This window comes from Euprymna scolopes, chromosome 42, assembly GCF_053919585.1.
Source record: "Euprymna scolopes isolate OS-2025 chromosome 42, ASM5391958v1, whole genome shotgun sequence".
Classification (NCBI taxonomy): Eukaryota; Metazoa; Mollusca; class Cephalopoda; order Sepiida; family Sepiolidae; genus Euprymna; species Euprymna scolopes.
This window is the reverse complement of record NC_136523.1, coordinates 32936598-32948515: the sequence shown is the minus strand read 5'-3', so window position 1 is coordinate 32948515 and position 11918 is coordinate 32936598. Positions and strand designations below refer to the sequence as shown.

The following is an 11918-nucleotide window of genomic DNA, read 5'->3' as shown; positions in this document are numbered from 1 at the left end:
TCTCTGATTCTCTCTCTTCTGATCTTGAGCACATGGTACAATGGGGGAAGAGGTGGTTGGTTATATTTAATGCATCTAAAACCAAGCTTCTATCTTTACATCATCAATGCTCTGATCCCCATCTGGCATCAATTGAAATGGATGGCTCTCATCTTAGTGAGGCTCCATGTTTTGACAAGCTTCTGGGATTGACCTTTACTCCTGATCTGAAATGGAACACGTACATCAAATCTGTTGCCAAGGTCGTTGGAAAAATGGTGGAATCCTTTTACCGCTCCAGCAGATATCTCACTCCTGATGCAATTCTCTATCTATAGAAAAGCCAAGTACGCCCAAGGATGGAGTACTGCTGCCATATCTGGGCAGGAGCTGCTAAAAACAGCTTAACCCGCCGAAAGAGTACAAAAGAGACTTTGAGCTTACTGGAGGATGCCCTTTTCTCTTCCCTGCAACCTCTCTCCCACAGAAAAGATGGTGCAAGACTGTTTTTGTTGTACCGTTGTTTCCATGGCAAGTGCTCATCTGAGCTACAATCTTTGATCCCCCCTCACCAATCTTTAATGAAAAACACTCGTCTAGCTGTAACCACTATCAATAATTTTCCCCCCACTTTATCTGTGCCTAAACCTAAAACGTAGATTCCATGAACAAAGCTTCTTTCTTAGAAGTGCACGCCTGTGGAACTCTCTTCCATTTGCCTGTTTCCCACCTAACTACAACTTGGATGTCTTCAAGTCCAACATAAACAAATTCCTGATAAACCGCCCCCTTAAGTAAGACACTTTATCAAATCTCCAATACTAACGATTACTATGATATTATCCCATTGATTACTGTATACGCAATAACCCTTATCCCCGAGTGGCTACCAGGCCTTGATAAGTGGTGACTCCCATGTAAAAAAAAAAAATTACTTTCATTTAAGATGTCAGCAGTCTACTTGTGCTCTCTCCCATAACTATGCCATGGGGCCATTACAGCTGGCACATTAGTTAGGACTACAACCCAGTCACGATACGAAAATAACACAATAGTATTTTGAAAAATTCAAATAATACAAATAAATATTTTCATTTTGTTTATTTAAATCCATGTAAATATCGATCACACCGTAATATGCATAAAAATGTGTTATTTTGGCATTGATTTGTACACGATTTCAGCTTGCAGTTTAACTTTACAACTGAATTTTACAAAGTACTCTATGAGGTGATGTTGGTCACATGCTTAACGACACGGACTGACAACCTAGGTGTTCCAAGTTCGAATCCAGCTCGTTCCACAAAAATCCCTTTCACTTAAAATGTTGGCAACCTTCACGTGGTCTCTTCCATAAGTACTCAATGTCTCTCTAGAAAGAATTATAACTGCAAAAATATCGGTGAGACCAATGCCAACAATAGAATTTTCAGATTTATACGATGTAACAACACGGACTGACAACCTGGGTGTTTCGATAAAGATTTCCGAAACGATGCAAAAATAACACGCAAGACGTGTAAAAAATAAACATTTTCATTTTGTTCATTTAAATCCGTGTATAAATGTCGCTCACACCCTGATATCCATAAACATCTATTTTTTGAGTGTCGATTTGTATGTGAATCTCATCTGACATAAATCACATTTACTGACAAAACTGATATTGTTTGAAAGCTCAGTCTTTCAGCCAAATAATATCCAAATAATCCAAAAAATTGACCAAAAACATTCATTCTTTCACTGTCAACGCAGCTGTTTTTTACAAGGAGGGGGTAAGTTTTTTCATCAACATTTTTGCAAGTCATTCAAACCTCAGGTTATTTCGAACACGTGTGACATCATAACTGTGGTGGCCGCATCAATAAAATCGTTTGCTTTTGTCACCTCTTTTTCCTCTTGAGCGTTACAGGTTTTTTGGGGGTTTTTTTTTTTTTGCATTCACACGGGTACTTACTGCTATTTTGAGTTGTCTTAATTCATTTCTTTTTAGGGCTTTGGTTGCCCAACCAACCTTCTTACACACACCTGGGCAATGCCGGGCACCCATGCCGGTCTTGTATAGAATAGCTACCCATGGGAAACTCTTCTGAAATTAAACATGGCTTTCAATTCAAGAAGAAATGAGAAGAGCATTCGGAAAAATCCAAATATTACGAATAAATATTTTTATTTGTTCGTTTAAATCCGTGTAAATGTCGATCACACCCTGATATCCATAAACATCTATTTTCTTAAGTGTTGATTTGTATGTGGATCTCATCTGACATAAATCACATTCAAACGGTATTGTCATTTCTTATCTTAAATCTGTGTCTATATAAATCACACCCTAATATGGATAAAACTTTGTTATTTTACCGTCACTTTGTACACAAGCTCGTAGCGTAAAACTTTACAACTGAATTTTACAAAGTACTCTATGAGGTGACGTTGACCACATGGTTAACAACACGGACTGACAACCTAGGTGTTCCAAGTTCGAATCCAGTTTGTTCCACAAAAATCACTTCCACTTAGGATGTTGGCAACCTTCATGTGGTCTCTCCCATAAGTACTCAATGTCTGTCTAGAAAGAATACCAGGAGACCAATGCCAACAATAGAATTTTCAGATTTATACGATATGATGATGACCAACTACTGTATCCAATATGCCATGGGTCCTTGCATAGTTGGCACATTAGTTAGGACTTCTACTCAATTTTACAAAGTATTCTTGCAAGTGACGTTGGTGGTTAACAACACAGACTGACTTTAAATTGGTGTATATGTTGTGTTTTTTACACCTTGTGTTTAAAGTTCAAATCCAGTTAATTCCACAAAAATCATTTTCACTTAGGATGTTGTCAATCTTATCGTTATGTCTCCCATAGATATCCTTTGTTTTTCTAGAAAGAATTCTGATGACAAAAATATCGGTGAAACCAATGCTAATAAAAGACTTTTCAGATTCATACAACATGACAAAGACCACATACTTTAGAGTTGGCAGATTAGTTAGGACTTGTACCCATCATGGCTGATTTCTGAGTTCGAATACACGTTACATTGACCGAAACAATGTTAAAATGACACCCGAGATGAGAAGAGTATTCTAAAAAATCCAAATAAATATTTTCATTTTGTTCATTTAAATCCGTGCAAATGTTGATCACACTCTAATATGCATAAACATTTTTTAGCGTTGATTTGCGTGCGATCTGGGTGTTTCAAGTTCAAATACAATTGATTCGACGAGAAATCACTTTCAGTTCCGTTCAAAATTCTGTCCAAATTCCAGAGTTCGACTGAAACATTCCCTAAAGAAGGTCAGAGGTTACATCGATCGAAACGTTGTGAAAACGACACTCAAGATGAGAACAGAAATCTGGTGAATCCAAATAATCCAAATAAAGATTTTCATTTGTTCATTTACATCCGATGTCAATCACACCCTAATTTGTGTAAACATGTGTTTTTTAGCGTTGATTTGTAAGTAGCCAATGATTCTGTAGAAAGAATTCTAACTAAAAAAATATCGATGAAACCAATGCCAACAATTTTAGATTAATATGATATGATGACCAAGTACTTTATCCACTACATCATGGATTGCTGCACAATTAGCACATTAGTTAGGACTTCTATCCAATCATGGCTGACAGAACAAGAACATGCTACTCTCATGGATTAAATCAAGGGTTCCGTTTGAAATGCGTAAGCATGTGTTTTTTTAAGCACTGATTTATAAGAATCCAATGCCAACAAACGAATTTCAGATGCACACGATATGATAATGACCAGGTACTCTGTCCATTACGCCATGCAATTGGCGCATTAGTTAGGACTTCTACTGAGTTATGGCTGACTGAACAAGAACATACTACTCCTGTGGATAAAATAAAGGGTTTCATTCAAAATTTGGTACAGATTCCCGAGTTTGACCGAAATGATGTGCAAATAACACCCAAGATGTGAAGAAAAATACAAATGACCAATTCTCATCTTAAGATACAAATGACCAATTCTCATCTTAAGATCCAAATAAATATTTTCGTTTGTTCATTTAAAATGTGTGCAAATATCAATCACACGTTAATATGCGAAAACATGTGTTTTTTCAATGTCGATTTGTATGCGAATCTCGTCTGGCACAGATCACATTCAAACGGCTTTTCACCAGTATGCGTTCGAACGTGTTTCTGCAACGTTGTGTTTTGTGAGAATCTACAATCACAGACAGCGCATCGATATGGCTTTTCCCCTGTGTGAGTCAACATGTGCCGCTTCAAGTTTGAATTCTTGTTGAAGATAACCCCACAGATGCCGCAGCGAAAACCCCTCTCCCCGCCAGACGGCACTGTCTGCTTCCCGCTCTCCACAAGACCATCACCGGTGGATACTGGTTCCTGTTTGACCTCCGTTTCGAACGGCATCTCACCCGTGTGGGTCATGATATGCCACCTTAGTTTTACGTTCCCATTAAAGCTGAGGCCACAGAGGTCGCACTGAAATGGATCCTCCCCATTTGTTGTTATTGGAAAGTTTATTTGGTTTACTCCCCCTCCTCCATCATCATTGTTGTTATTGTCGGAGGAGGAAGAGCCGAACGGTTTCATCTCTCCGCTCGTCATATAGTCAAACGAGATTTGCCGGGCATGTTTCATCGTGTGCTTCCGCAGGTTTGAGTTGTATGCAAATCTTGCACCACATAAAAAACACCGGAAAGGTTTTTCTCCGGTATGAGTTCTGATATGGTTCTGCAGCGTGGAATTGTGGGAGAACCGTCCATCGCAGTACTCGCAGCGGTAACGCTTCTCCCCCGTGTGTGTCAGGATGTGGCGTTTCAGGTTCGAGTTACGGTAAAACCTTGCGTCGCAGATCTCACAGCGGAACCGTTTCTCGCCTGTGTGGATGATGATGTGCTTCTTGAGATTCGAGACATGAGCGAAACGGGTATCGCACATTTCACAAGAAAATGGCTTCTCACCTGTGTGAGTTCTCATGTGACTTTCGAGCGCCGACTTGGACGAGCCAACCAACCCGCAAATGTCGCAGTTCAAAGATGCGTCCTTCATCGGAATATTCATTATCCGGTTTTGGTGGGGCAGGCGGACACAGACGAGTTGCAAACTGAAAAAAAAAAAAAAAATAGTAGAGATAAAAAGAAGTAAAGAAGTGATAAAGAAATATTATTTAACAACTTACAGAATAAATGGCAATGTATAAGCCACTGGATATGGATGTGATTGAAGTCTTTGATGCCATAAATGAAGATTAACAAATATAAATGTTGCAACAAACAACATCATCTGAAAAATAATGGTATCACCATAGTTAGAATACAACAAGCATCATCATCATCATCATCATCATCACAGTATGGGTGTGGTATCATGGCTAAAAAGGGAATATGTTGATGTGTTATTTTATCTGTAAAATTTTGTTAATTTTTATTGTATACTTTTCAACTGCCATTTTGAAAACAATCTAAAAACAAAAGGAAACAAAGGGAGATAACTCAACTTGCAAGATTTATGTTGTAATGCCTATGAATTTGCATAGTAAAGTTACAAACTGAAAAAAAAGATTAAAAAAAGTAAGGAAGTTATAAAGAAAAATTATTTAACAACTTACAGACTAAAACAGTAAAATTTTATAAAATGATATCTTGTGATATCCCCTATTTTTATCATAGACTCTTCCAATATTCTGTTTTATAATTATTTTTATTACTTTTTACTTATAATAAACAGAGAGTAAAAGCACATATTTTTTTTATAAAGGAGTCACCACTTATCAAAGCCCGGAAGCCACTTGAGGGTTAAATAATAATAAGAAGAATTCAACGAATATGTAATCCATATGACATAAAGACAGTATTCAGGAACGATTCAACTCTCTGGAAACAGCTTGTGAGAGTCAAGGCCCTTACAGAAAAAAAAATGATGACTAAGAACTGTGTATATGAAATCCCATATAAATGTGGAAAACTATACAAAGGTAAGACATGCCGTCCACTAAAACTGCTATCAGAAGAACATTGAAAAGCCGTAATACGTGGAGAGATTGAAAAATCGGGTATAGCCCACCATATCTGGAGGGAAAAAGGAAACCATCTACCATTATGATAGGAAGTAAAAATTATAGACAGAAAAGAATGGTAGAGAGTAAGACGACTCAAAGAAGCAGCACATATGCTGGTGAATAAGCAATTCCTAAGTTGACCTAGTATAGAATTTAATACGATATGGGAACCATCTATAAATATAAAAGCGAAGATGTATGTATGTGTGTTCGCTTTTTCTGTGTGTCTACAAAAGGCTTCTTTCAGAAAAGCGGTTGGTCGATTCACAACTTTTTAAAACTTTTTATATCACATATAAATCGTAATATCTCACAGTTAACAACGAAGCTCACCTGTCTATTTAATTTGCTCGATTTCGGGAAGATAAATATTCAATATTTGTCGCTCGCTGCATGTGGGTTAGTCTTTTTCCTATAACATCTTGGGTGAGAAAAAAAAAGCATTCAGCAATAAATGAAATCCTGCAGTCAAACTTGACCTCATTAACTCATTAAAACGAGCACCTGCTAAATCCAAGTAATTAAATAAATTCAAACGTGTTTCCGTAAGCATGTCGCTGTGGGGCAATTGTTAACGTTGCACTTTTTTTTTTCACAACTTTGCCTCAACGGTTCGGGTTCGATCCTCATACTTTTTTTTTACCCCCTCCCCCCACATACCTCCAAACACCCGGGTACCCCTCGCTAGTCTATATGTATAAAAGGCAAAATGTGTGTGACCATTTCGTGTATGTCTCACAAAGGCTTCTTTCGCACACGCTCCCGGGGTCGTTACTATCGCTTAAAACTGTTTATATACCCCCTATATCATAATATCTAGGATTTGGGAACGTGGGTCGTCTCTAGATTTATTTACGTCGACTTTTATGAGATTCGCGCTATTTCACTCTGTCCCTGTTTGTCCTACATTTTGGTATAAATACAGTGAAATTAAATTAAAACGTTGTGTTCTCGGCTTTCGCGCTGCTTTCCCCTCTTCCCACCATCATCTGGGGGAAGTGAAAACTAAAAATAACGATCCCGCGATGACCTCATTTAGCGTATTCCTGTCAATCAAACCTCTTTTAGCTTTATAAGCTTTAACTTAACACGCTAATCAATTACTCACACTCGTGGTCGAGACGGTTAAGTAGTTGGCTTTGGTTTCCCCCTCCGCGTCAAGCCTTCCGGGTTCAATCCCTCTTCCCGACCAAGACTATTTTTTTTTTCTTTTACACACCCGGGCAACGTTGTTTTTTTAATACTTCGCTTATTCTTTAGTTTACCCCCCCCCATACACAGGTTTATTTATGCCATTTTTTTCCCGTTTTGGTTTTGGGTTTTTCTTTTTTTACATCGTCTTTTTTATAATATTTAAGCAGGGTTATTAATTACACCCCCCCCATACACACACCTACAAACACCTGGACAACGCCGGGTACCCCCCCCTCCGCTAGTCTATATATATAAAAGTGAAAACGTATGTTCGCTTTTTGTGTATGTCCAAGAAAGGATTTTTTCAGAGAAGCGGTCAGTTGGTTCACAACTTTTAAAAACTTTTTATATCACATGTAAATCGTAATATCTCACAGTTAAAAACGGAGATCGCCTGTCTATTTAATTTGCTCGACTTCGGGAAGATAAATATTCAACAGTTTTCGCTCGCCGCATGTAGGTTAGGCCTTTTCTTATAATGTTTCCCCCTACCCCCAACGTCTTGGGGGAAAAAAAAAAAAAAAAAAGCATTCCCGCACTAAATGAAATGCTACCCCGCAGTCAAAAGTTGACCTCATTAAGTCATTAAAACGTGCACCTGCTAATTTAACCAATTAAATAAATTCAAACGTGTTTCCGTTAGCATCTCGCGGTGGCGCAATGGTTAACGTCGCACGTTTTTTTTTCACACTTTAATTTACAACTTTGCCTCAAGGGTTCGGGTTTGATCCTCATACTTACCTACCAAAACATTTTTTTTAAACCCCCCCCACACACACCTCCAAACACCCGGGCAATGCCGTGTACCCCTCGCTAGTTAATTATAAATAACAGATAATATATACAGTAATAAGTAAAACCAATAATTATAAATATGTATAAAGCCTTGGAAGTTTTTTTAAAACTATATAAAAAAATAAAATACGTATAAATACGTTTGAAGCCAAAAACTGCAGCGCAGAATTTTTTTATAAAATAAACGAGTGTTTATTTTTTAAGAAACATATTTCAGAGTAACATATTTATACATATTTTATTCTTCAATTTCCACTCAGCGCTTCTAACGGATATAAACAAAAAAAAAAAAACACTACCCAGATTTTCAAAATGCGCAACCACGCATCACCTTCATGGAAAAAAAACGCAGTTAACAACATCACGTGGACTCTTCATCGAACTATCTTCCAGTCTACATCATGTCGAAGAAAAAGAGAATAAAAAAGATTGGCAAAGGAGTCTTACTCCGAAATATATTTCTTAAAAAATAAACTCGTTTATTTTATAAAAAAAAATTCTGCGTTGCAGTTTTTGGCTTCAAACGTATTTATACATGTTTTATTCTTCAAATTTCACTCAGCGCTTCTAACGGATATAAACAAAAAAAAATAACACTACCCAGATTTTATATAAAAAAAGCTTATATAATTTTTATATTTTTTTATCATTCGTTGAAAAACTATTTAATCATTAAGTCATTTAATCACCTGCAATCACCACATCAACTTGCATTCTTGAATTCACAATAGTCCTAATGTTAATTTAAGGAATCATCAATTTCACCATGAAACACTGTTTCAGGAATTTAATATATATATATATATATATATATATATATGTGACACTCACTCTTTGTTTATAAACAAAGCGGTTAGAGTGGTGTTAGAGTACAAGTGGTCGATCCGTCCACCACTGGTGGACGGATGTTTGTTTAAATAGGCATTTGGCAAGATTATTTATGGGCACCACTCCTGTGGGTCGATCGATAGAACTGCTAACTTAACGCGATGGTTCTAGGTTCAATCCATGGCTTGGGAGAGGTGCTAGTCTAGCGGCACTGATGAGTTGTGATACAACGAAACAGGACTGTATGTCGATGACTACAAATATATATATATATATATCGATAGATAGATAGATAGATATATATATAGAGAGAGAGAGAGCTTGATCATCATATAATAATTAGATCACTGTGACAGACGTTGAAAAACATTTAAATAATAAATGTTTAAATTTCAACAATATTTCTCGCGGTTAACGGTAGCTGAATGGATTAGGTCCTTGCTAATGAAGCCAGGGATGGCTTCTGTCACCGAGTTCGAATCTATCGACTGGTGTTAATCGTGACAGCCTGTACTGATGATTCCCAAAAGGATGAAACACTAATGTCTGTAGGTATTTAATAATTATTATAGTATATATATATATATATATATATATATATATATATATATATATATATATATATTTAAATAAGGGAGTAGTCACCAACAATGTGTATTTTTTAACATTATTTATTATTATTTATATATAATAAAACAATGTGTATTTATTAACATTATTTTATTATATATATATAATTGTAAATACTAATTAGTAATAAATAGTGATATTTACAACTAGAGATAAAATAGGTTTAAGGCTCCTAAACTTCGTACTAGAATTGTCCGCAAGGACCCGGGGCCAGTGGTTAGAGTATTTGGAAAAATCAATAGTAAAAGTGATATTCTCCTGAAGGTTCATTCTGGTTGGTCGACCAAAAAATACAATTGCGACGGAAAACGAGGGTGCTATCCCCGTGACCTTCGAAATTTCATCAAAATTCCCGGTACTTGTACAGTTTAATCAAGACATTACAAAATGAAAATATCGAAAAAAAAGATTATTGAACATATCCATTTGGGACTAAAGATCTCCGAGAAAAAAAATTTCACTTAATTTGATCGAGTAGTTTTTTTTTTTTGTTTTGTTTTTTTTACAGCGGAAAAAACGTTTTTATGAGAGCGCAATGAAGGTAGCCATCTTTGAATTTTTTTGAACATGCCACGGGGAGATAACTCAGTTTAAAGGGGTTTGTATTACTGTACACATAGATTCGAAAAAGTTGTCAAAAAAGCAAATATATAACAAATATATGTTATCAAAGGCAAGATAAGTTACTTTTCTACCTAACTGGATATATTTTTCGTGTTTTTATTCAATGTAACATGTTTATTCAGCTCGAAAACCATACAGTGTTTACCGATGTATTGGAACATTCAAAATGGCGTCTTATTCTCTCTTTAACACGGTAAGTGTGGGAAAAGATGTTATAAATAATAAACTAGACAAAATACTGTTAGAAATGCGCTCATTATATGTTACCGTGACATAAGTTGACATATATTCGGTGGTTTTTTTAATAGTATTTTGTCTAATTTATTATTTATAACACCTTTTCCCAAACTTACCATGTTAAAGAGAGTGTCGGGCGCCATTTTGAATTTTCCAATACATCGGTAAACACTGCATGTTTTTCGAGCTGAATAAACATGTTACATTGAATAAAAACAAAAAAAAAATGTATCCAGTTTGGTAGAAAAGTAACTTATCTTGCCTTTGATAACATTTATTTGTTATATATTTGTTTTTTGACAACTTTTTCGAATCTATGTGTACAATAATACAAACCCGAAAATACTATTTATTTACAAAATTTTCGGTAATGTTGATACATTGTGTCGGTGGCCATCGATTTGTCACGTGATTCGTGTTTATGTAAAAAAAAAAAAAAAGAATTATATCAGCATATTGTTTTTTAAATTTTGATTATAAAATTTTCCCAGGAAATGATTTTATGTGATTTCTTTTTTAAGTTTCTCTGAATCATGACCATTTGCTACAAGAAAACCAGTGCAGACTGCAGCTCAGCTACAGCAGTGCAGTGAGTGCACTGATAACGAACCAGACCACGACGGCCAGGAATTCGCAATAGGGGCGTGGGGGCGAGACAATTCAATATCGCTGCTGCTATAGCTTTAATCATCATTGAAGCTTCGACCTGATTGCTAATGAACGCCTTTATCCGTTGCGACATAGGTCCATAGGTACTCATGCAGTGCACTTGTTGATCCGTGCTGTAATGATAACGTTATTATTTAAAAAGCGATTCTTAACATGGGGAGGGTATTTTGTACCTATTCTATACTTTAATCTTACAATTGAATAAAAAACATATCATAAAACTTCCATTAAACTTGGAAAAGACGGTTTAAAACATAGAACAGGTCCATATATATATATATTTTTTTTTATCTCAATATTTTTTTTTGCGCAATAAAAATTATTAAAATTTTATTTTTTTTTTTGCGCAACTTTTAAAAATGGCTACCAGCGATTAAAACATCGATCTAAAATTATAATTTAAATATTTAAAAAAATAAATTATTATTTTATTTTAGGATTAAAACTTTAATTTAAGACAAAACTAAATAAAGTTTATTTAAAACAAGGATTAAATTAAACGAAATCGGGTCGAGAGTCTACTAGTTTCTCCTATTGTCATTGAAAGCAATTTAGGATTAACAGCAAACGGCGTCGAACGAAAAATGTCCCCCTCTAAAAATTATTCCGTATACTTTTGGAGTTTATATCCCTTTTTTAATAAATAATCTTTTCACTAATCCGGAAAAACGTGAGTGTTGTTAGAATTTCGTTCTCTGATATGTAATTTTTAGATTCCTCTTTTTACAATCTGCTTATTATAATGAGTAAAACTATTACTTACCTTGAAATGATTCGCAGTTCACGAAATAATTGAGTGAAGAAATGTGAAAAAAAAAAAAAATCGAGATTCAGAAAGCGAGACGAGAGCAGAAGGCGAACAAAGACATTTCCAGTTGTGACCGGTGTAAAAGG

The 11918-nt window shown here is 35.6% G+C and overlaps 1 protein-coding gene across 1 annotated transcript; it reads right to left on the bottom strand.

Moving 5' to 3' along the window:
* Positions 1-1065: 1065 nt before the first annotated feature.
* LOC145267005 (uncharacterized) lies at positions 1066-11918 on the bottom strand. The gene is made up of 2 exons (XM_080122906.1): positions 11788-11918; positions 1066-5093 (listed from the first exon to the last, which is right to left on the bottom strand). The coding sequence occupies exon 2, from the start codon at positions 5048-5050 to the stop codon at positions 4049-4051; it is 1002 nt and encodes a 333-aa protein (XP_079979032.1). The 5' UTR covers positions 5051-5093; positions 11788-11918; the 3' UTR covers positions 1066-4048.